A 27912-nucleotide genomic window follows, 5' to 3' on the forward strand; every position below is an offset into this window, starting at 1 on the left:
GAAAGATAGTCATACACATCTGGGATGGCATAAGGGTGAGTAAATGATGAGAGAATTATCATTTTTGGATAAACTATTCCTTTAAGCTATGTGATCATGATCTTGCATCAGACTTGCAGGAGTATTTTGAGCTGCTATCATCCAACAAAAGTTGGTGTAGGTCTTCTCTATGATGAACTCTTTGACATTTTAATTGAGACATTCTTTCTACAATGACAGCTAATTTCCAGAAGATCGTCTTTCAGATGCATGAAAATGTTACACTGACACCCCATGAGATGGACCAGAGGAGCCAAACCGAGAACAGTTTTAGTAAAAAGCAACTTCAACTGTGAAATGGAGCCAATTCAAATGCGATCAGTGAAAATTAGGTGAAACATAATCAGAGCAAAGGTCTTGGCATTCGCCCATAAGTCAGATGTTTTAGTTCTAATGCAATGAATGTATAATATGTCACTTAATATGTGGAATGAGACAAAGGCTGTGGGGTCTTATCTGTGAGAATGAGATTCTTGCTGGCAGAGTGGATATTGACCTACCTGGCATATCAGCGGTGCTTGGCTGGTTTCTCCTATTGGAAAACACATAAATGTGTTTATCAACGCTGTGCACTTATAGATAGGAGCATTACAATTCAATACATGATTTCTCAAGAAAAACAATCAAAGGAACAAGGATCAAATGACATGTGCATGTAACTGAAATAATGTAAAGAGGAAACTAGCAGCATTTTAGCTCAGTGTCATCATTTAAAGGTTATATTCATTTTTGCATTTTATCTTCATCCTGAGGTCCATGTTAATGTTAGTCAAGAGTTTTGTGACTATTTTCCACCCTCTATCTGGGCCTCTTTTGCTGCTTTGCCCTTAATGGGGCTTTCACACTGGCAGTTCAGTCCAAAACTGAGCACAGTTCGCATGAAAAATTGGTAATATGAAAGCTGTTTTGTGGACCGGGGAGTGGACTGTGGTACCGAACCCAAGATTACCAGTAGGATGTGGTCTGAGCTCGGTTGCAATGGAAATGTGGCACGGTTCACATGAGTGAGAAAGCAACCTGTACTTGGATCCGCACTTGTTCAGGAAGTTAAACAACATGCGCATGCATTCTTGCCAATTTAAGCATGATAACATAATCAGTTGCACAAAAACAGACACACACGTGCACCTTGAGTGGCAGGGGAACCTAAGCAAATATACTGCTACCAACCAGCTGTTTCCTAAAAAATGACCATTTGCGAGCATGAGATGTAGTCACCTTCTCATGGACATGGATATCTGCTGAATTCTAGCATGCAACGCACAGAGGTGCAAGGGTCGGTCACTCTAGTGTATAATAAAACCAATTTAACAACACAAAAATATATATACACAAATATAGTGACCCGTGTTCTCCATGTGCACGTTTGTGATGACGGAAAAGCTCTGGGTTTCAACAGGATCTGGAAAAATCTGAAACCAGACCAACACTTTTGGGGCCCCAGGAGTAATCGCACTCGAATTTCGACTGCAGCAAGCGTGCCCAGTATGAAAACCACATAAGACTTCTATGTAAACAACCTATTTGTAAGTAAAAATGAGTAGCAGCACTTTGCCCCACTTACTTACTGGCTGCAGATTTGCAGTCGGGTCTAAAATAGTTTGCTCTGTCCCATCATTGAATAACAACTTAATTGTAAAGCCTGCATTACATTGTGACAGTTTTACAAAACAGTCTGTGCTGAAATGTTACATGCGGTTTGTTAAGATCAGAATGAAATGATCAGGGACCATTGCTAACGTTGGGATCATTCAGAAGCAAAAGCAGAGTTGTAGGCGCTACACAAAGCCAGGAACAGTGCAATGTAAAGGTCTGCATGGGTCTGTTTTTCCATCGTGCTCTCGCCCACTCCTGGAAGTTTCTTTAACGCACCTAAACGCTCCAGCTGAATTTTACTCCATGTTCACCTGCTCTCTGCCCGCAGTGATTTTCTTCCCGACCGCTCCTGTTTCCACAACCCCACATTTGTTTTCCACATAAGGCAAAAGCCATACAAATAGACAACAAGTGTACACAAATAACGTTTTGTTACATGATGCCCATCTGACTTTCCTGAGGTTGGTGTCTTAACACTTTAATTACAAATTTTCCAGTCCCAGTTTCATCTCCTTTGATGACAGTGTGTCCACGCTTTGCTTTGCCATTCTTGTAAAGCACTGTTGACTACCTGCATAGCCTGCTTCAATATTGTATAATTTGATGCACGTGTTGTGTGCATATTTTATGTTGGATTTTCTGTTTATTGTTATCGAAAATAAATTAATTCTAAAATAAAATAATAAAAAACATTTTTTGCCATTCATAAACTAATAACACAATAGATATCCACATCGGATTTTTCAGGCTCTTCTCTGACCGTCTGCTCCCGCACACAACTCATGGACGTATCGTCTTTACCGCCTTCAACTCGGAAATTTAATCCTGCTCCACAAGAAATCTGATTGGGTCCCGTGGGAATGCAGACCTCTAGTGCAAGGTTTCGCGAACTTTCCCACATTTTACTTTCTAGAGTTCCTTATGCAACAGTATTTATCATTCTATGACCACTTTAAGGATCATTAGTTAGAACCAATAGAGCTGTTCCATTTGTAGTCCACAAACCCGGAAGAGAATTCGCCATGGGTTCCCTCTGGATTTACCTATGGGGTTTTATAATGGGAGTTTTAGATTTATGAGTAAAATAAGGTCTGTGGTCATTTTGTTCTACAACATATATTACACACTTTTATACCTCAAACGTGAATTTTTAAACCGTATTGAATTGCTAACTTTTTTAAAAAACACACGGTGGCTTCCAAATTCACATTTGAGGTATAAAAGTATATATGTTGTAGAACAAAACCGTCAAGTAATGTTTACCACAGACTTTATTTTACTCATTAACCTAAAACTCCCATTATAAAACCCCATAGGAAAATCCAGAGGGAACCCATGGTGAATTAGACTTCCGGGCTCGCTAACAAATTGACATCACGGCTGAACAGCTCTATAGTCCCCCAAATAAAAATATTCATTTTGATAACTGTGATTTTAACAAACAGTATTAATTACATAGCAAAATCTGTAAGTTTGCAATTGTGAAGGATTTTTTAATTACTTTCTTTTAGACTGAATGGAGTGAGGGAGTGTTGCACAATTCATTTCAGCAGCCGTGTTTGACGGGGTTAGAGGTGGCACTGTATTTTGAAAAGACTCTGAATCATTTGTGTATCTGGCTGTAGGTTTACAGATGAGAGGACTTGAGTGCTTTATCAAAGTGAGGACACTGAACTCTTTCACCCTTAATCTCGCCATAATACAGCGGCACACCTTGACACTTCCAGGCTGTTTCTGCCATAATGTCAAGGTTTGGCCATTTAGCATAGCCTATTAGCTCATAAGCTCTTGCTGGTAGATGCCAAAATGACACCATTATGCTGCCACAAATTCTGATTCTCCATTGACGGCCATTCAAAAGTAGCCAGCTATTCTGACTTGAATATTTTTTGCAAGCATTATATAAATCTAAAATATTTCATTATATTATAGTATATATATTATATATATATTGCAAATGCTCTATTTTTTGAGGGCTCTTGAAAGGATGTCATTTTCCTACCTTTCCAGATTGATTAGTCACATGGCATTTACGGCTCAGGTGAATATGTTTATTTCACAAATACTATGCAACATTAGCCTTCGAGATGTGCAGTATTTTATTTAGAACTAGTAATGAACAAATGTTGTGCAAACTATGTTATAAACCCAAGCATAATAGTACGTAGGTTTTGTTCATTACCGGTGTATTTTCCTGATCTGGCACAATCAATGTTTCTTCACCAAAAATCAGGGACAAAGACATTTAAGTTTCTAAAACAATGATTCATTATACCATTAAACAGAGAACATAAAACAATGAAGAGCTGGAGAGGGTGAACAGAATCACAAGGAGAATGCGTATGTGGACAGACAGTGTATGCGTGTGTCTAAAAGTGTGTGTGTTCACAATGGAGACAGTGTGTATGGGAGGAGAGAGCAGTGGTGATGTATAGCTGTGCGGCTTCAGGTCAGAGTCATTCAGCACAGTGATGGGTCGATCAGGTCGATAAAGCATCGCACCTCTGATCCACTCATTCAGGCAACGTAGCAGACAGCCCTGACCAGGAGCCCCGTCTCCGGGCTGACTACGGTGTTTTTGACTGACATGCCCGGCAGAAATGGGTGTCAGGTATTAGGCTGAAATTCATGGCTTCAAACACTAACAACTACGTAGCGATGCATCTTTTTTGTCATTTCAATTATAGATCCTTGTCTGATGAAAACAAGCCAGTAAATTATCTCCATTGAGAAGGGGGGTGGGGGTGGGGTTTGCGTCTCTCTCGCTCCCTTTTACGGGTTACCCTTTCACTCCAGACAAAAAAGCTATTTATAATTATCTACCATAAACCCTCCAGACTCCAGAGCACATAATGGCGAGTGTGAGTGTGGTTAACTGTTTTATCGTTACCCATTTGAAACATGCCCTCTAATTGCTTTTGTACTGTAGGTCCTCTTCAAATCACTAAACTACACAATAATCCATCTATCCACTACATGTTCAAATGAAAAGTACAGTAATCATCATAGGAAACATTTCCTAAATTCATGTTGGAAAACACATAAATGTGTTTATCAACGCTGTGCACTTATAGACAGGAGCATTACAATTAAATACATGATTTCTCAAGTAAAACAATCAAAGGAACAAGGATCAAATGACATGTGCATGTAACTGAAATAAAGTAAAGAGGAAGCTAGCAGCATTTTAGCTCAGTGTCATCATTTAAAGGTTATATTCATGTTTGCATTTTATCTTCATCCTGAGGTCCATGTTAATGTTAGTCAAGAGTTTTGTGACTATTTTCCACCCTCTATCTGGGCCTCTTTTGCTGCTTTGCCCTTAATGGGGCTTTCACACTGGCAGTTTAGTCCAAAACAGAGCACAGTTCACATGAAAAATTGGTAATATGAAAGCTGTTCCCTATCTGTCACTCACTTGACGTTGTGTCGATGTAGTGACATTAGGGGTCACTCTTGGGAGCCCGAGACACCTCTGGTCTTTGATAAAAGGCCAATGAAAATTGGCGAGTGGTATTTGCATGTTACTCCCCCGGACATACGGGTATAAAAGGAGCTGTTATGCAACAACTCATTCAGATTTTCTCTTCGGAGCCGAACGGTCATGCTCATTGAGCTGAATCCTACTGTTCATTCACCTCTGCTGGATCTGACGGCGCATTTCAGCGACTTCTCCCTCCTCTGCACTGGTGCACTGCAGAGAACGCCCCTGGGCACTTCGGCAGAAAAACAAGAGAGTATATTTTCTGAAAGAGCTTTTTTTTCCTCTAAAAGAGTACACAGTATATTTCTCTAAAAGAGCGGCAAACACGGAACGTCTTTTTAAAGACACGTCTTTTTAAAGATGCCTTTCCGATTATGTGTTATTCCTGGTTGCGGTCGTTATCTCTCAACTTCGGATGGTCATGATCGCTGTCTTTCGTGTCTGGGCGCGACCCACACAGAGGCAGCGTTTGTGGATGGTTCATGTTCTCATTGCGAGAACATGACCATGGCAATGTTGCGGTCGCAGCTTGCTTTCGTACCTACGGGTATGAGGCCAGCACAGCAAGCACTGGGGGCAATTTGGGGACCCCAATGGGATCGTCTCTGCCCCCCCGGACCTCCCATTCCCCAGCACGCTCGTCTGCCCCAATCGGGCTTCCGAATGAGTTCGCCAGCTCGTCTCACGGCGAGTCTGGCATCTTGTTCGGAGCCTGCGAAGATGATGAGCTCTCGAGCGCAGCATCGGAGAGCGGGCTTGTCCAGTCGGACGCAAAAGCCTCAGCTGGGCTTCCCCCTTTGGGGATGATTGCCCAGTCACAGGCTGATGCCGAAATGACGGACATGCTTTCCCGGGCGGCCACGAGCGTCGGGTTAGAGTGGAACCCTCCGCTCTCCCCTGAACCCTTGCGGCTTGATGATTGCTTCCTGGGCTCGTGGCGCCGCTCAAATCAGCCACGCCCCGCTCCAGTGCCATTCTTCCCGGAAGTGCACGAGGAGCTGACGAAATCGTGGGAGGCACCTTTTACTGCCCGGCCCTGATTCCGCAGTTCCCCCGCTCTCAGTACCCTCAATGGCGGGGCGGCCAGGGGCTATACGGTGATTCCCCGGTGGATAAGGCGCTCGCAGTGCACCTATGCCCGCAGAGCGTCGCCACCTGGAGCGGACGCCCTAAGCTCCCGTCCAAGCCCTGTAGGCTCACGTCATCCCTGATGGCTAAAGCCTACAGTGCTGCTGGACAAGCCGCCTCTGCCCTGCACGCCATGGCAAGATAAACATCCTGCAGGTCCACCAAGCCAAGGCGTTGAACTGCACGAGGATAGTTCCGCCCCAGATTTGATGCAGGAACTGCGCTCGGCGACCAACCTCGCTCTCCGAGTGACGAAGGTCACGGCGCGGTCTCTCGGGCGGACAATGGCCACACTAGTGGTCCAGGAGCGCCACCTTTGGCTCAACCTGGTCGAGATGGGCGAGGCCGACAAGACACGGTTCCTTGCTTCCCCCATTTCCCAGGCTGGCCTATTCGGCGACACCGTCGAGGACTTTGCTCAGCAGTTTTCGGCGGTGAAGCAGCAGACGGAGGTACCCACGGAGGTCCTCAAAGCGCCCCTGAGACGGGCGACCCAGGGACAAGGGAACCCACTCAATTGGAGCTGGTAAAAAGACTACTCCATCCCCCGGTGGAGGGCCGGGCGGAAAATATTTTGTTGCCTTTTTGTTCGATTTCGCTGCCTGCCCAAGTGGCTGCGGTACCCAACAGTTCAGCAAAAGAGCGGCTTCCTTCCTCCCTGGGTCACATACCTGGTGTGCACGGTTGTCACCACGACTACAGTCCATGGGTTTTTTCTTGCAGAATTGGCGCTCCAGCGGTGGCCTTTCCGCCCCTGAGTGCCCAGCTGTGGCACACAGCCGCCCCCGATGTGGCAGTCTCCACGGGTTACGAGGACAGGCCTCTTCCTCCCCCATCCCAGGCTGTTCCGGGGGTGGTCACAAGGAGCCAGGTAGGTGCTTCGATGTCCCTAGACTCAGCACGGCCATGACGTGGTGTGGCACCTCGAGCTCTGCCCTGCCGCGAGGCCCCACCTGCCGGTACGTCCAACGACGTTGTCCCCTTGGTCCCCCATGCGCAGAACTTGGACGCGTGGCTCGCACTTTCCAATCCGTCACGATGGTTGAGCTCTCTCGCTATTTAACTGCCTCTTGTCATCTGGTTGAGCCGGACCGTCCGATTCAGTTCGCCAGGAGCCCGCCCAGGTTCAGCGGTATTCACTTCACCTTGGTCAGGAGCGAAAACGCTGCTACCTTGCATGTGGAGATCGCTACCCTCCTACGGAAGGGCACGATAGAACCTGTCCCTCCAGCCGAGATGAAGAAAGGGTTTTACAGCCCCTACTTCGTACCGAAAAAAGGCGCTGGGTTGCGGCCAATCTTGGACCTGCGAGTACTGAACCGGGCCTTACACAGACTTCCATTCAAGATGCTGAAGCAAAAACGCATTCTGGCGAGCATCCGGCATCAAGATTGGTTCACACCGGTAGACCTGAAGGATGCGTACTTCCACGTCTCGATCCTTCCTTGACACAGACCCTTCCTGCGGTTTGCATTCGAGAGTCAGGCGTATCAGTACAAAGTCCTCCCTTTCGGCCTGTCCCGGTCTCCTTGCATCTTCACGAAGGTCGCAGAGGCTGCCCTTGCCCCGTCTGGCTAATCCTAGCTCACTCTCGAGACATGTTGTGCGCACACAGGGACCTGGTGCTCTCACACCTCAGCCAACTAGGGCTTCGGGTCAACAGGGAAAAGAACAAGCTCCTCCCGGTTCAGAGCATCTCTTTTCTCGGTTTGGGGTTGGACTCAGTCTCCTTGACGGCACGCCTTACGAACGAGCATGCCCAGTCGGTGCTGGCCTGTTCAAACAGAAAACAACGGTTCCACTGAAACTTTTTCAGAGGCTCCTGGGGCATATGGCATCCTCGGCGGTGGCCACCCTACTCGGGTTGATGCATATGAGGCTGCTTCAGCACTGGCTCCAGACTCGAGTCCCGAGATGGGCATGGCGCCACGGGACACATCGCGTGATCATCATGCCGGTCTGTCACCGTCTTTTCAGCCCTTGGACCGACCTCTCGTTTCTACAGGCAGGTGTTCCTCTAGAACTGGTCTCCAGGTGTGTCGTGGTCACGACAGATGCCTCCAAAACGGGCTGGGGCACTGTTTGCAAAGGGCATGCAGCCGCCGGCCTCTGGATGGGTCAGCGACTGCATTGGCACATCAACTACCTCGAGTTGCGGTGGTAGACACGATCACTCAGGCTAGGGCCCCCTCTACGAGGCGCCTGTATGCCTTTAAGTGGCGTCTGTTCACTAAGTGGTGTTCTTCCCGATGCGAAGACCCCCAGAGATGCGCAGTCAGATCAGTGCTTTCCTTCCTGCAGGAGAGGTTGGAAGGGAGGCTGTCCCCTTCCACCTTGAAGGTGTATGTTGCCGCCATAGCAGCACATCATGACGCAGTCGACAATAAGTCCTTAGGGAAGCACGACCTGATCATCAGGTTCCTAAGAGGCACCAGGAGGCTGAATCCCTCCAGACCGCACCTCATTCCCTCATGGGACCTCTCTGTAGTTCTTCAGGGTCTACAGAGAGCCCCCTTTGAGCCTTTGCAGTCAGCCGAGCTTAAGGCACTCTCCTTGAAGACTGCCCTCCTGACTGCGCTCACTTCCATCAAGAGGGTAGGTGACCTGCAAGCGTTCTCTGTCAGCGAAACATGCCTGGAGTTCGGTCCAGGTTACTCTCACGTGATCCTGAGACCCCGACCGGGCTATGTGCCCAAGGTTCCCGCCACCCCTTTTAGGGACCAGGTGGTGAACTTGCAAGCGCTGCCCCAGGAAGAGGCAGACCCAGCCCTGTCATTGCTGTGTCCGGTGCGCGCTTTACGCATCTATTTGGATCGCACGCAAAGCTTTAGAATCTCTAAACAGCTCTTTGTCTGCTTTGGTGCACAGTGGAAAGGAAACGCTGTCTCCAAGCAGAGGATCGCCCACTGGCTCATTGACGCCATAACTATGGCATATCTCGCCCAGGACATGCCGCCCCCAGTAGGGCTACGAGCCCATTCTACCAGGAGTGTAGCTGCTTCCTGGGCCCTGGCCAGAGGTGCCTCTCTAACAGACATTTGCAGAGCAGCGGGCTGGGCAACACCCAACACCTTTGCAAGGTTCCACAACCTCCGGGTGGAACCGGTTTCGTCCCAGGTAGTGGCACGCAACACAAGCGGATAAGCCCGGGATAGCTGGCCGGGTGTATTGCTTGCACGTAGCGCCTTCCACCTCCTTTTGAGCTGAAGACATGCGCCATTAATTCCCAGTAGTGTTCACAAGTTTGTTCCCTGGTTGACTTCCTCCAAGCCCTGTGGCAGTCGAGTTTTCAGACAGATTTGCTGCCGGCCCAGTACACGTGCTAACTAAGAGTCCTGTTCTGGGGTAGGTGCTCCACATGTGGCGGTTCCCTGAAGGCTAACCCCATGCGATAAATATCTTCCGCTAATTCGTTTCCCTGTTAGCAAACTGCGTCTTCCTTGGGCAGAGCCCTTCTGCCCCAGTCTCCATGTTTGTAGTAACTCCTACCCCATTGGGCAGGATTTACCTTGAAGACTCTCCACATGGTTGGAAAGACCATGTGATGTATCCTTCCACTTAAATATCCCCCCCCTCTTTGGGCGAGGTGTGGTCTCCGCTGTGTCTTCCCCTTGGGAGGGACACCCCCCGACTAGACCTGGCGGCCCAGTCCGAAAATCCCCCTTCTTTTTTAGGGAGTGGAAAAAAGAGAAGGGGAAGAGAGGCCACGACTGGGTTAAGCCTGTGTCTATCTCTTGGGTAGTCGACTTGTCCCCAAAAAGGGCTGTTCGACACTCATAACTATGTTGGGGGAGGTTACGTGTCGACCTGGTGTGCTGGCTATGAGGCACGCAGTAGTCTGCCCACCACACACCGCCAGTTCACGTAACACAGTTCAGCCAATTGTGGCGTTTCATATAGGGACCCCTAGTGTCACTACATCGACACAGCGTTGAGTGAGTGACAGATAGGGAACGTCATGGTTACTTGTGTAACCTCCGTTCCCTGATGGAGGGAACGAGACGTTGTGTCCCTCCTGCCACAATGCTGAACTACCCGCTGAAATGGCCGGACTTTATATCGGCTCCTCAGCATAAAACCTGAATGAGTGGTTGCATACCAGCTCCTTTTATACACGTATGTCCGGGGGAATGGCATGCAAATACCACTCGCCAATTTTCAATGGCCTTCTATCAAAGACCAGAGGTGTCTCGGGCTCCCAAGAGTGACCCCTAGTGTCACTACATCGACACAACGTCTCGTTCCCTCCATCAGGGAACGGAGGTTACACGAGTAACCATGATATTTTGTGGAATGGGGCGTGGACTGTGGTACCGAACCCAAGATTACCAGTAGGATGTGGTCTGAGCTCGGTTGCAATGGAAATGTGGCAAACAAACAAACCAAAAAAATAAATAAAATAAAAAAAATACAAAAGCAGACTACACAAAATAAAACAACAAACGAAAACAAACTGAAAACATCACCAAATACAAAAAGAACTAAAAACACAACACCAAACAAAACAAGAACAAACTAAAAACACAACATGAATATAAAATAAAAAATATGTATAAAAAACAAGAACAAAAACACAACACAAAATAGCAAACAAAAACAAACACATAAAATGTGAATACAAAACACAAACACACAAAACTAAAAACATATGAAATAAAAAAAGTGCCCACACACACACACACAAGTGGTGGGAAAAGTTCTTGGCCAGATTTAATTGCCGGGTCACTGACCAAAGACTCCCAGAGAAAGAGTCCCATAGGAACCCAAACAGAGGCACAAACTGCCTTTCAACAGAAAATAGTTTCAGAGCACATCCTAGTGCCAGTGTGGAGACATTAAACTGGTGGAGTGTGAGAGGCAATTTCTGTGGTAATATCAGGAGAATGTAAGAAGAATACAAAGAGCGATGAGAGAAGGAATAGCTTCGGAAAGGTCATACAAGGTTTTTTTTAGTTGGATAATATCTAACCGTTTCATCAGAAAACCAGAAATCTATATAACAAAGAGGAAAAAAATTGACATTTACATTTTCTCAGTGGGGCATTGCTATGCAGTTGCTAAGGTGCTCGGGGTGATTAAGTTATTTTGGATTGTTGCTATACTTACTGACCCAAATCAAAAGAGCACACCATCAAGTCTCTATATTCTGTAGATATCTGTAGATATGGCATGTGCAGGATTTGTTTCCTCACACATTTTTTTTACTCAGTGAAAAATTGTAAACCTGATCGCTTAGAAAAGTAATAGTACACCTTTCCCCAGCAAGATAAACAATTTCAGGTTTCATCATGCTTGTAGCACAAGCAGTACAAAACAAATTGCATGAAGAAAACGTAATACCCCAAGTATAAGCAATTCTCCCAATTATTGGAAGAAATACAGATCATAGCGAGCAAAAAACTAAAGAGAGATTTTTAAAGAGAATTTGTTACATCCAAACAGCTCCTTCAGGCCTCAGAGAAGGCTAATTAGGCAAGCATAAAATCTTAGAGTAGGATTAATGAATTAGAAGCTAACAAATAGAGAGGAAGATGCTGGCAGCACTGAATAACAGAGAAGTTTCATTAATGGATGTAGGCAGTTGGCTTCTTATCTCTCCAAGAGCAGGCCCTGAGTCTATAGCACAGAGGTCCCCAGAGGAAACATAGAATGGACCACAGAACCACTTTATTACTACTCTATAACCAGAGAACTCCATTAGACAGACTGAGTGTCTGAATGATAAATAGTGTGGACAGCAATGAAATGGCTCCTCTTTATTAGTGTATACTCACGCTCATGTTGTTTCATCCAAACCCATCTGATTTGCTTTCTTCCGTGGAGCACAAAAAGTTGTTAGGCAGAATGTTGGCCTCGGTCACCATTCACTTTCATTGCATCTTTTTCCATACAATGAAAGTGAATGGTGACTGAGGCCCTAACATTCTGCCTAACATCTCATTTTGTGTTCTACGGAAGAAAGTAAGTCATATGTGTTTGGATGAAACAACATCAGTGTGAATAAATGACAGAATTTTAATTTCTGGGTGAAGTGTCCCTTTAAGTTAAAAAGACTATCCCACTGGAGCAAAACACTTTTAGTTGCCAGCTTTGATTTTTAACCAGTAGACTACATCACCCACTATGAATATATTATCCACTTTTAGATATGATGGATTGGTAGGCTGTATGCTCTATCAATTAAATTATGATGTGCACTCATCATGTTAAACCAAGGCAGGATACAGTGAGTAAACTCGGCATTGGCAGATGATTGCTTAAAGCAGAGCATTCAACTCACACTCTAGGCTCTCTCGCTATTTAACTGCCTCTTGTCATCTGTTTGCGTCATCTATAACTGTCAATTGGGTCTTTATAGTTCAACCATTAGATGGGGCACTCTATATCCAAACTTCTACTGTATACAGCACCAACTTCCATTAAATGCCCAGAGGTCAGTGGTTCAAAGATGGGGTGTGCCAAACTCAGTCATTAAAATCTGTTACAATTAATAGAAGATTTCAAGCCGTAAGTGTGTACATGAAAAAGCTGCACAAATATCTAATCCAACGTTTCCCCAACGCTGTTCCTGATGTACAGCAGCATTACACATTCTGAATGTTTTTTTAGTTTACAAACATGACTGGTATTAACTGGAGGGAATGTGAAGTGATCTGTTTGTTTCAATTATGTTGACTAATTCAAATAATAGGTCTGTTTCTATCTAGTGTCAGCCAGCACATTTATGAACCACCCACATTCCATATGCTGCCCATCTGATGAATGTTGCACACAAAACTAGTAGCATTCTCTCGATCTGGAAAGCTCTAATCTGATTGGATAACTTTACACAACTTCTGGGAGGAAGGGCAAACAGGTCAGTCTGCCAGGAAACGACCAGCCCATTAAGATCATTTATAAATCTCTCATATATTGCATATATTATCACAATATATTGCATTAGATCTTTTTATTAACTTCTTTTTTTAGTAATTATGACAGGTTTTGTACTCCTTTTTTGAACATATTTTTAAATCTATATTTTTATTGATAGAAGGATTAACTGAACTGAGCTTGTATCGGGCCAGTGGGGGCACTCCCTGAGGGAAAAAAATAAATAAAAAGAATTACATAAATGAATACCCACTTGCTTGATCTGAATAAAATAGGTGTCATTTTAAAGCTTAGAATCTGGACTTTACAAGCATATAGCTGATCCTACCAATTCTTAAATAATTATTTTTAATTAGCTGACAAATCAGCAGTGTTTCGTTCTCATCATTTGCAAATTTATCACAAAAATTATATTCAGAGTTGGTAAAACCATAAAAAAGATGAGATAGCCATGAGTTATATATCGTTTGAAAGGTGTCAGTTAGTAGAAAGCAATGAGCGAATTTGTTTCACTCAGAGGCCAAACTGCAGTGAGTATTAGGTGTATGAAATTACCACTGACACACACAAATACATTAAACGGATAGCTTTTTGTCATGTTTTTCCTTATTACTTCCTGAAACATACATATATCATAGATTATGACATATCGTAATTTACAGCAGACTATCCCAATTCAAAAGGGGCCACACACAAAATATGATAAGTAGATCTTGAAACATTCCTCAAAGAGTGTACATGGAAAGACAATGCACAAAAGGGCGCTCAACACACATTGTGTGTGTGTTTGTTTGTTGTGTGTGTGCACATGTCCGAGGACTTTGTGTGTGCAAACACACATACTGTATGTGCTCATCTAAAGGATTGGGATGCTCCTGAACACAAAATATTTCTGTAATTTGTAGTCTAATCCATTAATGTCCAATGGTCGGTCATTTTTGTCCGGGAACACAACTAGTGTAACAAAGTAAGATAAAACCAAAACATTTAAAGAAAATCATCCACATTTTTGGTGTGTTTTCAGATACCATATGTGGATTTAGTATACAGTATAAATAATTTGTAAGAAAAAAAAAAAACGGGTCCAAATGACTGCAACACAACATATGGGTTAAAGCATTTACTAGCAAGCAAACTAGATATTCAGAGTGTTAAATAATCAGTACATATTACTTTTGGACAGAAAGGAATTCCAGTGTTTTCTATACAACAGTTCACTGAGACTGCGACAACCTTTTTTCATGCTGGCCTATTATTGCAGTATCATCGATTTCAGATTTATCCATTCCTAAACGGCACATAAAAACAAAAACTGCGGTTTGTCACTTCAGATTTCACTCTGGACCAGAATTTTGGCCGTTTAGTTAAATGTATGGCTACTAACACTAAAGGCTAGAGTATAATTTGTTTAACCGTGTGCCATTCTGTCTCACACACGGTCGAGCACTCAGTCTTTCAAAGTATACTCTTCTGAACACAAGCCCTTATGAATACATTCGATGCATGCACACTATGGCTGCTTTGTGATGCTCTTTTAGCAGTCAACAGCAGCCGCACACATGCGCCAATGACACACAAAGGTGCGGACTAACGCCGTGTACAGAAAAACTAGGCTGCATGCACAAAGTCTGCATGTACTGTACTGATGATGAAATTTGTGTCACATGCATTGTGCATGCGGACAACTGAAGTATACTTTGGCCTCTAGTGCTTCATGACCTGAAATAAGTTTGTCATATTAGTAAGGCAAAACATGCAGTTACGGGATACTCCAGAAAAAGGGTTAAAAAAAAAAAAACAATCAATGGTTTGTCTAGCACCTCAATCAATGAGCAGTGGAGCCAAGTGGTTAAAGATTTGGGCTTGTAACCGAAAGGTTGTACAGTCAAACCCTTCACAAGGCGATCTATGGTCACCATAGGGTTGCTCCAGGGTAGCTCTCTCGGTGTGACTGATGAATGAGAGGCCCTGAGAGGGTAATCTTGTGCAAACACACACACAAACAAACATTCACACACAGTACAGATAATGTGTGTTAAATACCAGTGTAGTGGATGAAAAAAAAAATTTGAGAAAAGGGGGAATAATGCAGTGGATGTCAGATCATCAGTCTGTTGTCATAAGTCCTCCCTGAGGAGCGAGCATTATGTGCTCCCATGGGACAGTCAGCCCACACTGGCAATTTCATCAGTGCATTTTACCTTAAGGTGTGTGATGAGACAAAAATAAAAACCCCTGATCCACATTTAAGTGGATCGATTAAGTGTATTTTTATTATTGTTATATACGCAAACCTTTAAAAGTAAAAAAAACAAAACAAAAAAAAACTTCCCTATTTCCATTCTTAATGAAATATTACATGTTCAATACAAGTTAAGCTCAATCGACAGCATTTGTGGTATAATCTTGATTACCAAAAATATAAATTTTGACCCGTCCCTCTTTTTCTTTAAAAAAGCAAACATCTGGGTCACAGTGAGGCACTTACAATGGAAGTGAATGGGGCCAATTTATGAACGTTAAAATACTCACTGTTTCAAAAGTAGTCTCAAGACATAAACAATATGTGTGTAAACATGATTTTAGTGTGATAAATTATTAATTACGATATTTCTGATTCCACTTGAAGGGCACATAAAATAGTGAAGTCTTCTTCAGATGCCATGTGTGTTATTTACACAAGCGCCGCAGGAATATTACATTGCTGTGGAGAAAGCTGCTTACTGATGGAGCCACATGTATACAAGAGTAGAGTACGCCCCTTAAAAAGTGTGTGTAAATGGGAACGCTGATTTCTCGCAATAACCCGCTTTCTTGTCATGTAAATGTGGTCATTTTAAGCGGGCTTAAGGCAAGAACAAGAAAAAAAATGCTTTAAAAGTGTGCACTATGGCCCATTTAAGAAGTCAAAAACATGTAATGGCAAACATTTATACTCTCACAATGAAATCAAACTTTGGGTTATTTACTATTCTTTGAGAAAACACATCACATGTAAAACTTTACATCTCCAGTTATAACATTACTAACAATCAGCATGATTGTACAATTGGATTCATGATAAGAGGTGTTCTTGTTGGTAGATGATCTCTAAATGTAACATCAGTTTCATTTGCTCTATTTCGAACTATGTTTTCTAGTGTTTGTTAAAAATTAACTGAAAGCATCATACAAGATACACACAAGAAAACAACATTAATGTTCGTTTTGTGGCGGCATTGGGAAGAACTGCTCTCCTGTCTTTTTCTGCCCTCTTTTGGGAGGACCAGTACACTGCACATGTATTTAGTGTGCATTTCACCATTCACTCACCTTTACTCTGATGGTGTGCTGTAAGGGCTTCTGGATGAGGAAGACTGTAGATCCCGATGGTTCCATTAGAGAAAGCTGCAGCTAGAAGACCTAATCTAGCCATCTGCTGAGACTGATAAAAATGAAAACAGATTTAAACCAATCAGAAGTGTCATACCGATTCAAACTGAGGGAACATTTGGAATAGAACTTCAAAAAAGGCTTTAAGTTGCAATTTTTTATGGATTACTTGTACTATTTTTATGTATTAGGTCATGACTTTAACCCATATCCCATTGCATCCCCAGACTAACATCAATTTTGATTAATCTTACTGATGCTGGTTAACCTCTGATATATTTGCTTGCACACAAACTCCTCTCCTATAATTTCATTTTTTACCTTTCTGCTGGTGGATGGCAGTTCCCACACTCCTGCAGGACACCACTTCATATTCCAGATGCATCCGTTATCTATGGCCAGAGAATACGCTAGATGAGGAGCAGTCGATGGTCTGATGGTGGGAAAAAAATTAAAAATTCACAACCGATACTACCATTATATTCTAAAACACAACATTGCATACATTTTCCTTTTAAATGGATAGTTCACCCAAAAATTTACACTCTGGAACATTTACTCATTCTCATGTCGTTTCAAACCCATATGACTTTCTTCTGTGGAAAGCAAACGAAGATGTTAGGGGCAGTTCACACCGAACGTGTTTTTGCATCCGTCTGCACTGTTTTTCAATTGGGCAACGAATCTCAGTTGCCTCCGCGTCTGAGACAGTCAATCCACGCATCTTATCAAGTGGCTTGTTGAGCGCGTTACCGCGGAAACATTGTGCGTGTGGAGGCTTCAAGCTATTCTCTGAGGCATCCACGCACAACTCACCACACGCCCCACTGAGAGCGAGAACCACATTATAGCGACCAGGAGGAGGTTACCCCATGTGACTCTACCCTCCCTAGCAACCAGGCCAATTTGGTTGCTTAGGAGACCTGGCTTGAGTCACTCAGCACACCCTGGATTCGAGCTTGCGACACCAGGGGTGGTAGTCAGCGTCTTTACTCGCTGAGCTACCCAGGCCCCCATGAACTTGTCTCTTTAAATTTACAGGTAAACAAAATTATCAATTGAACTTTAAGATCTCCAGTAGTCTTTCAATCTATGCAACCAATGTTGCAATGGGAGCGTAGATGCAGAGACCTATTGGGCATTTTTGTCATGCAGCTCTGTAGATTTGCACTGAACAGAGTTGGTGAAACTACACATTTCTCCCAAAAAATCCAGTTTGCTATAAAAATGGTGTGTAGGCTATAGTAACATGGTGTGCTAAGCTCCGCCCCCCTTGGTTACGGACTCACCCAAGTACTCCTCGCTGCAGACTGTAGCGCAGTGACGTAGTGGATCTAATTCCATGCTTATTGGATTTTAGTGATGTAGTGGATGTTTCAATGCACATGCGTATTCAGATTTTAATGTTTTGTTTTATTACTGTAGCATACTTAACAGTCATTAATACAGTATATATTCATATAACACACACACACATTTATATATTAGGCACAATTGATTAAAATCACGGTATTACATTGTGCAATTATTTAACTGCAAAGGGCTACAACGATTTTATTAAATTAATAGATAAATCAAGCTGTTCGCTTCAAAGTCTATGCACGCTGATCTGTCCTGTCTGTATTGTGTATAAGCATTATTACAGTGTAATAAGTTAATTTTTAAAGATTCAGTTTAATTTCACTTTTGCATACTTCCAAGTATGTTTGACCACTACATGTTAATATACAAATACAAATAATTCACTCCATGTACAGCGGAGATTTTAAAATGAGGAGCACATTATAGTGAGAAGTATATTGCTTAATTTATATATTTGTTTTCTGAGGGTGAAGAGGAACAATAATGAAAAGTAATTTACGAAATTCATTGTTATGACCATTTTTAAAAGCTAAGCTATATTAAACAAATGTCTCAGTGTAATACTTTAATACTAAGTAATAATGTACTCAGTGTAACGCAAAAAAATCCTAAGCCTGTCACGATAATTACATTGTCCATATATCGTACGATAAGTCGATATGACCTTGAACATTTTGGCTGACCTCGATATTGCCCATTGTGTTTACATGCATGTTTGTTTACATAAGAATTAATGTCACTAACATTTTAGCCAGTTGTGCTGCTTCTGTCCTCTCGTCTGCTCTGTGTCGGAGGTGGGGCTCAGGTAGCTCCTCCACACACACACATACACACAGGAAAGTGACAGGTGAAGATTACGTGTTACTCGAGGCTAATAGGTGTTTTCCCCGATGACTGCTTCATATTCCAGCCAGAAAGTTTGGAAGAATAAGTCCAAATGGACTTGGTTTCAAAGCCGCATTCAAGAGCTCCAGTGTGGGAACATTTTGGCTTTAAGCCGAAAGAGAGAGGAGGGACCATTAACGTGAACGAACTCATGTCCTGAAAATATATGCTACCTATCAGGATGAGCTACCAATGCTATAATCGCATAGTTTTAGGGTTGGGGTTAGAGTTTGGGGTAGGGATAGGGCTTAGTATAGCCTCACACCATATCACACAACAAGATAGTTATGCTGGTAGCACATCCTGATATTATCTGCCTGACAAGATGTGCTACCTAGGTTTTTAACACTTTTCATGTTGTTGTAGTACATACCGACAGGTTGTCCCATGCCTCCCGACTGACACACATTACTCCCATAGGCTGTCATTGGAAAATAGCAAATGCATGTCAGAGTAATGGCAACAGGGCAACAGTTGCTAAGACAGGATTGGTCAGAAGCGCTTTTAAGGTGGGGCTTAGTGAAGGTTCATTGGGCACTGCTCGGTCCTCTATTTTTTTCCCAAGCTTTAATCTATTTGTGTTGGGACAACATTAATTTTTTGGTTTAGTTTACTAAACCAAATTTCTAATTCCCAGCATGCTTTGCATGGAACTTGACAGGGAGAGCAAGTGTTGAAATTAAGTGTTATATTACTGTATGTGTCTTTGTGCAAGATGAATGTAAAGGTGGGAGACTTGTTTGTGTTTAAGGTTTTTTCTTTTGTGTTATTTAGAAGAGTTTCTGAATTTTATACTGTACTGTTGCACAGTACAGAGAGTTTTTCAAAGAACAGAGAGTCCCAGCAGGAAGCGTGATGTGGCAATGATTCAAACCTGCAGATGACAAGACAATACTGCATCTGTCTTACCCCATTTCATATGACATAGACAATAGATGGTGCTCAGAGAGGCTGCCAAGGTGATTTAGTGTATTGTATTTTTTTTTATTATTTTTTTTTTTTATGCAAAGACACAGTTGGAATTATGTTTATTGCATTTTGCTTGAATTTGTGTTTGCATTGGCACAAAGACACATTTTTTGTATATCTTATACTTGGGAAATTAAGTTCTAAAAGTTTCTGTTGATCATCTACAAGATTAAAGCAAAGTCTTACAGATCTCAAATAATTATGTTTATTTGGGGGTTACCATTATGGTGAATAGTGGAGTTTGAGCTTAGTCTGAGGACAGGTACAAGTTAAGAATGTCCTATTTTGCTTTACTTATTTAGCAATTGCTATGCTAATCAAAGCATAATGTTTCCAGTTAGCATGCATTCAGCATGCTAGCATTCCCTGTACTAGCTAGTTTATAACAGCAAGAGATTAATTTAAGTTGATTTAACATGTCTAATTTTGTTTACTTAATTCAATTAGGGTCCCTCTACTTGAAGTATTTAAGTTGTGATTGCATGGTAATTGTAAGTTCAGCCAAATAGTTAAATTTACAGTTAAGTGCCATCAAAATATATGAGTAAGCTTACTCAATATTTCAAGTTAAGAGCAATTAACATGCATGCGTAATACAAAATAAAAATCTGGAAAAAATTTGATGTAACTGATTGCCTCAAATTGTTTGAGTTCTGCTAGCATATAAAGGTTTACAGTACACAGAATGTTACTGCATGTGTTGAAAGCCTCAGACACCATCCACGGTCACTGTATGGAAAAAAGATGCAAGGAAAGTGAATAGAGACCAAGGTTGTCAGTCTCAACATTCCTAAGATTCTGCCACCTTTTGTGTTCCATGAAAGAAAGTTATACAGCTTTGAAATGACATGAGGGGGAGTAAATGACAACAGAATTTTCATTTTTCAGTGAACTATCCCTTTAAACCAATTTGTTGGGCCAGTTTGTAAGTGTCTAATCTAGTTAACCTGCTTTTGCACTGAAGGTTTCCGATGTCCCACAGCTGCAGTAAGACAGGCCCTGTGTGCAGCTGGTTGATTTTGTGTCTGTCGTCCATGCCCTTGTGGCAGTAGATGGCAGCATACTGTCTTCCTGCCGCCCCGTCTGGACACGGGCACCACTCCATGGAGTGCACGGGACCCCCCACAAAGAACAGAGAGTCCCAGTGGGAAGTGTGATGTGGCAATGATTCAAACCTGCAGATGACAAGACAATACTGCGTTTATCTTACCCCATTCCATATGACATAGACAATAGATGGTGCTCAGAGAGGCTGCCAAGGTGCTTTAGCGTCTTGTTTGGTTATTACCTTTTGCTGAAATCTGTGTTAACATGTTATTGTTTGTATTGTGTTTGCATCGGCACAAAGACACATTTTTGTACATTTATCCTTGGGAAATGAAGCTCTAAAAGTTTATCTGTTGATCATCTGCAAGATGAAAGCAAAATCGAACAGATCTCAAGTAATAATAATTGCGAGGGCCTGGGTAGCTCAGCAAGTATTGACATTGACTACCACCCCTAGAGTCGCAAGTTCGAATCCAGGGTGTGCTGAGTGACTCCAGCCAGGTCTCCTAAGCAACCAAATTGGTAGAGTCACATGGGGTAACCTCCTCGTGGTCACGATTAGTGGTTCTCGCTCTCAGTGGGGCATGTGGTAAGTTGTCCGTGGATCGCGGAGAGTAGCATGAGTCTCCACATGCTGTGAGTCTCCACGGTGTCATGCACAACGAGCCATGTGATAATATGCACAGACTGTCTCAGAAGCAGAGGCAACTGAGACCTGTCCTCCGCAACCTGGATTGAGGTGAGTAACCGCACCACCACAAGGACCTGCTAAGTAGTGGGAACTGGGCATTTCAAATTGGAAGAAAAGGGGATAAAAATAAATAGATAAAGAGTAATAAAAATTGCAACAATCACTTTTGTTACTAAATTTTGAAATAAGGTTTCAATTCCATTTGTTTCGCTGGTTTGTGTTAACATGTTTTACAGGAACAGGCCTTGAAGGGCGAAGCTCCTATTGTATTCGTTAGTGTTAGTACTGAGTTTGTATCGGCACAAAGACAAATATCTTGGCAAATTATGCTCTAAATATCATCTATTTTTTGTTCATCTACAAGGAGAAAGCAAAATATAACAGATCTCAAATATTTAAAATGGCTACAATGACTTCTGTAACTGAATTATGTATGGGTGTGACCCAGGAAGTATTCACACGAAGTAATTTATAACAACAAAGTGACCAGAAATGATTCAATCTGAGGTGGCATGAGCGACTTTTGCTGACATTACAAGGTTAAGAGTTCAGATTTATGCAAATGCACATCAACCCAATGTGACAACAACCAATGGGAGTGCCAAAGGCAGGAGCTCACTTAATCCACCTTATGATACTGCAATCGAGTAGGAACGACACTAGCAAACAAAAGTACAGCTTCTTGGTGATCAAGGATTGAATCAGTTTCAGTGTGAATGCCCCTTTAAAAAAACAAAGTGAATTAGTGGTAACTTCATAAATAATATTTTACCTATTCATCCTCTGCAATTCAATCTTTCCTTTGATGTTTTCACGTGTAAAAGTGAAAGCAGCAGATGTTTTCTCTTGGGGTAAATATTTTTCAGCCTCACTGTTGATCAAAAAATATATTTCTGTTAAAATTATCTGTCTTGGTTTCCGTTGATATTGTGTGCCATTTAGCTCCATTAATACCTGCAAGACAGGAAATGCCAGTCTTTGACAGAAGGAATCCACTCAGGAAATACCCACGGCGAGAAGTTTTCATCACGGCTAGTGAGAGCAAAAGGACAAGAAATATCAAGGTACAGTAAAACATAAAATTAACTGCTGTGATGGTTACTTGTGTATTATTTGTGAGAAGTAAATGACTTACAATTCTTTGGTCCTAGTAAAACAGTTCCAGATAGGTTCCATGGCATTGTTAGTTAAGCCATTTGGCAGCATACATTTCTGGGAAACAGAAAACAATGAAAGAATTAGACCACACTGGTGTGGAAATTGATGTAGTTTACAGGTGTCTGATTTGGACCATAAACTCACAAAACGTGTTTTGGACTGTCTGTTTTGGCGCTCCATGTCCAAGCTCCATGTCAAAGCCATGGCTGGCTCGGAATCATAGTCGTCGTCTTCATCATCGTCACTCTCTGCCTCGTCATCCTTTTCTGGGGCAAAATCCTCATCATCCATGTCACTGTCATAATCTGGAGCTTTCCTCTTTGTCCCCTTCCCTTTTGCTTTGATCTTCTTCTGGGATGTGCCGTCCACTTCAACAGATTTGGGCGTTTCTTTCGTTGAGGACTCTGATGAAAGATCCTTGGCCAGATTGTGGAGATAATCTAAGGCACTAATCAAGATAAAGGCAAATAGAGCAATTAACAACAATATTTTTTTTTATTTATTTATTTTTTTATAGTTTTCCAGGAAATATATACAGGTGCTGGTCATATAATTAGAATATCATCAAAAAGTTGATTTATTTCACTAATTCCATTCAAAAAGTGAAACTTGTATATTATATTCATTCATTACACACAGACTGATATATTTCAAATGTTTATTTCTTTTAATTTTGATGATTATAACTGACAACTAAGGAAAATCCCAAATTCAGTATCTCAGAAAATTAGAATATTGTGAAAAGGTTCAATATTGAAGACACCTGGTGCCACACTCTAATCAGCTAATTATCTCAAAACACCTGCAAAGGCCTTTAAATGGTCTCTCAGTCTAGTTCTGTACGCTACACAATCATGGGGAAGACTGCTGACTTGACAGTTGTCCAAAAGACGACCATTGACACGTTGCACAAGGAGGGCAAGACACAAAAAGTCATTGCAAAAGAGGCTGGCTGTTCACAGAGCTCTGTGTCCAAGCACATTAACAGAGAGGCGAAGGGAAGGAAAAGATGTGGTAGAAAAAAGTGTACAAGCAATAGGGATAACCGCACCCTGGAGAGGATTGTGAAACAAAACCCATTCAAAAATGTGGGGGAGAACCACTACGCACAGACGTATGCAAGACATGGGTTTCAGCTGTCGCATTCCTTGTGTCAAGCCACTCTTGAACAACAGACAGCGTCTGAAGCGTCTCGCCTGGGCTAAAGACAAAAAGGACTGGACTGCTGCTGAGTGGTCCAAAGTTATGTTCTCTGATGAAAGTAAATTTTGCATTTCCTTTGGAAATCAGGGTCCCAGAGTCTAGAGGAAGAGAGGAGAGGCACACAATCCACGTTGCTTGAGGTCCAGTGTAAAGTTTCCACAGTCAGTGATGGTTTGGGGTGCCATGTCATCTGCTGGTGTTGGTCCACTGTGTTTTCTGAGGTCCAAGGTCAACGCAGCCGTATACCAGGAAGTTTTAGAGCACTTCATGCTTCCTGCTGCTGACCAACTTTATGGAGATGCAGATTTCATTTTCCAACAGGACTTGGCACCTGCACACAGTGCCAAAGCAACCAGTATCTGGTTTAAGGACCATGGTATCCCTGTTCTTAATTGGCCAGCAAACTCGCCTGACCTTAACCCCATAGAAAATCTATGGGGTATTGTGAAGAGGAAGATGCGATATGCCAGACCCAACAATGCAGAAGAGCTGAAGGCCACTATCAGAGCAACCTGGGCTCTCATAACACCTGAGCAGTGCCACAGACTGATCGGCTCCATGCAACGCCGCATTGCTGCAGTAATTCAGGCAAAAGGAGCCCCAACTAAGTATTGAGTGCTGTACATGCTCATACTTTTCATGTTCATACTTTTCAGTTGGCCAAGATTTCTAAAAATCCTTTCTTTGTATTGGTCTTAAGTAATATTCTAATTTTCTGAGATACTGAATTTGGGATTTTCCTTAGTTGTCAGTTATAATCATCAAAATTAAAAGAAATAAACATTTGAAATATATCAGTCTGTGTGTAATGAATGAATATAATATACAAGTTTCACTTTTTGAATGGAATTAGTGGAATAAATCAACTTTTTGATGATATTCTAATTATATGACCAGCACCTGTGTGTATATATATATATATATATATATTAGTTTATAGTTTTCAAAGCATACATGTTCAAAACAAGTTATGCTCGGTTGACAACATTTGTGGCATAATGTTGATTACTACAATAAATTATTTACAGTATACTTGCCCATTATTTAATGAAAAAAAAAAGACAAACATTGTGTGTTTACACGAATTTAGTATGACACAATTTCTTACTAACCTTATTTGTGTTAAATTATATGCAATAGCGGGATTACAGGGTTTCACTGTCATATTAGTAAGCGATTTTATCACACTTCAACGAATGTGCCGGGTTCAATGCAAGTTAAGCTCAATCGACAGCATTTGTGGCATAATGTTGATTACCACCAAAATTTGTTTCGACTTGTTCCTCCTTTTCTTAAAAAAAAAAAAAAAAAAAAAAAAAAAGCAGAAATCGAGGTTACAGTAAAGCACTTTCAATGGAAGTATATGGAGACAAAGAAAGTGAATGTGGCCAGTTTTTTTAGGTTTAAAAGCAGAACTGTGAAGATTATAATTTTTTAAAAGCACTTGCATTAATTCTTCTGTTAAAACTTGTATTATTTGAGCTGTAAAGTTGTTAAAATTGTCATTTTTACAGTCATTTTAGGGTTTGTTGACATTACATCATCATGGTAATGAAGCTCAGAAAAGGCTATAACTTTACACAGAAAAGATTAGTAAGTGATTTTTTTTCACACTAAAATCATGTTAACACACATATTGTTTATGTCTTGTGACAGTGAGTCTTTTAACATTCAAAAATTGGTCCCCATTCACTTCCATTGTAAGTGCCTCACTGTAACCTCGATTTTGCTTTATTTAAAGAAAAGGAGGGAAGAGTCTAAATACATTTTTGTGGTAATCAACATTATGCCACAAATGCTTTCGACTGAGCTTAACTTGTACTGAACCCAGAACATTCCTTTAAATTATGTTAATGCATATAATATATACTTCTTTTGGCTAAACTTTTGAAACTGTGTGCATTTTAACGTTTATGGACTGGCCCCATTCACTTCCATTGTAAGTGTTTTTTTGTTTGTTTGTTTTTTTAAATAGAGTAAGATTTGTGAAAGCGTAAATCAGATTGCAAGCGTAAAAATAAATTGCATGCGCACAGAAGGTTTTGTAAAAGTGTAAATCAGGTTGCAAGCATAAGAAAAAAATTATTAGCAATACTTTAATGCTTAAGTGTAATTCATGTGTTGTGAATTTGCAGTTTCATATTAACACAAAGTAAATGTGGTCTGTATTCTTCTGACTTCCTTTTTTTCTCTCCGCGCTTACACTTTTGGCAATGTTTTTTCGCCTAAACATGGCCAAAAACATTGCAAATTTACAATCAGCGATATGCAAGCAAAGAAAGGGTTAAAGAACAGCAAAACGGATTGACCATGTAGAATCAGTCTGTATGTGTAAAACTACTGCAAACATGTAAATGACTTGTGTTTGTGGCATAAATATTTTCCAGAAATAATCAGATATACACTGTTTCATCCTCCCTTTGTTGCACTCACACTTTTGGCACAAATTTCTTACTGAAAAGAGCAGGTCTACCTGCTTCTAGTAACCAATCAAATGAGGTTTTCCTTGACCAGTTTACTCTGACCTGATTGGTTTAATAACATGACAGACAGCTTCTTCTTCATGAGGCTCAGCATCGTTCCTCTGGGTATTTCTCCTCTATTAAATATTAAACAGAAATTTTAAAACATACACGTTCTTTTATTGTGAGAGTCAAGTTGAGCCGACACCGTTTATTGATATAAATATGATTCTCAATCTGGTTTTCAAATGTTTCTTCCTTGTTGATGTACATTTATTTTAATTATTTTGTATTATCATAGGCATGGCAAATGGATGGATGGATGGAACTTGCTTTTATCATAGAACTAATTCTAGAAAAAACAATGATACTAGTAAACTCCATCTATCTGTTCAGAGAGTTTCGTTTTATATGGCTTACTTTATAAATTTGTTTTCTAGCATGAGTTCTATGATACCAGCTAATTCCATCTATTCATCAAAATGCCTTGCCACTGATAATTAAAAGTAAATATAATTAAAATAATATACAGCAACAAGGAAGAAACATTTTAATTATATTTACTTTTAATTATCAGTGGCAAGGCATTTTGATGAATAGATGGAATTAGCTGGTATCATAGAACTCATGCTAGAAAACAAATTTATAAAGTAAGCCATATAAAACGAAACTCTCTGAACAGATAGATGGAGTTTACTAGTATCATTGTTTTTTCTAGAATTGGTTCTATGATAAAAGCAAGTTCCATCCATCCATCCATTTGCCATGCCAATGATAATACAAAATAATTAAAATAAATGTACATCAACAAGGAAGAAACATTTGAAAACCAGATTGAGAATCATATTTATATCAATAAATAGTGTCGGCTCAACTTGACTCTCACAATAAAAGAATGTGTATGTTTTAATATTTCTGTTTAATATTTAATAGAGGAGAAATACCCAGAGGAACGATGCTGAGCCATATGATGAAGCTGTCTGTCACGTTATTAAACCAATCAGGTCAGTGTAAACTGGTCAACGAAAACCTAATTTGATTGGTTACTAGAAGCAGGTAGACCCGCATTCCCCCTCGTGCTTGTAAAACTCTTTTCAGTGAGAGATTTGTGCCAAAAGATTGTACGCGGTCAATCCGTTTTGCCGTTCATGACACCCTTTCTTTGCTTGCATATCGCTCATTGTAGGTTTTTGGCCATTCTTCGGCGCAAAAACTGTGCCAAAATGTAAGCGAGAAAAATGGAATCAGAAGGATATAGATGACATTTACTTTGTGTTAATATGAAATTACAAATTCACATCACATGAATTACACTTATGCAAAGCATTCAAGTACTGATAATCATTTTTTACTTACGCTTGCAACTTGATTTACACCTTTACAAAACCTTCTGTGCGCACGCAAAACAAATTTCGCTCACAGTTTGATTTACGCGTTCACAAATCTCACTCTGCGCATGCAGATCATTTAGGCACTATTTTACCTTCATAAAGAACAGTATTGATGCTTCTGTATCAAAAATTTGAATATAATAGAAATGCCTCAAATTTGTTTTTCCACTGCAATTGTGTTCCAATGTGTTCGCACATTTTACATTCAAAATGCTTGATGGATTTTGATCAACAATATAAAACTGGAGAGCA

The 27912-nt window shown here is 41.4% G+C and overlaps 1 protein-coding gene across 1 annotated transcript in view; it reads right to left on the minus strand.

The window, feature by feature from the left end:
* LOC127416396 (general transcription factor 3C polypeptide 2-like) overlaps positions 1-27912 on the minus strand; it is a 42407-nt gene that overhangs the window by 11495 nt on the left and 3000 nt on the right. Inside the window, exons 4-11 of the mRNA XM_051655738.1 lie at positions 22749-23052; positions 22582-22658; positions 22401-22478; positions 22219-22317; positions 20656-20883; positions 16814-16925; positions 16433-16544; positions 540-571 (exon numbers count right to left, since the gene is read on the minus strand). Of these exons, the coding sequence (XP_051511698.1) occupies positions 540-571; positions 16433-16544; positions 16814-16925; positions 20656-20883; positions 22219-22317; positions 22401-22478; positions 22582-22658; positions 22749-23052 (1042 nt within the window). The remainder of the gene's footprint in view (positions 1-539; positions 572-16432; positions 16545-16813; positions 16926-20655; positions 20884-22218; positions 22318-22400; positions 22479-22581; positions 22659-22748; positions 23053-27912) is intronic.

The sequence above is a fragment of the Myxocyprinus asiaticus genome, chromosome 25 (assembly GCF_019703515.2).
Source record: "Myxocyprinus asiaticus isolate MX2 ecotype Aquarium Trade chromosome 25, UBuf_Myxa_2, whole genome shotgun sequence".
Lineage (NCBI taxonomy): Eukaryota > Metazoa > Chordata > Actinopteri > Cypriniformes > Catostomidae > Myxocyprinus > Myxocyprinus asiaticus.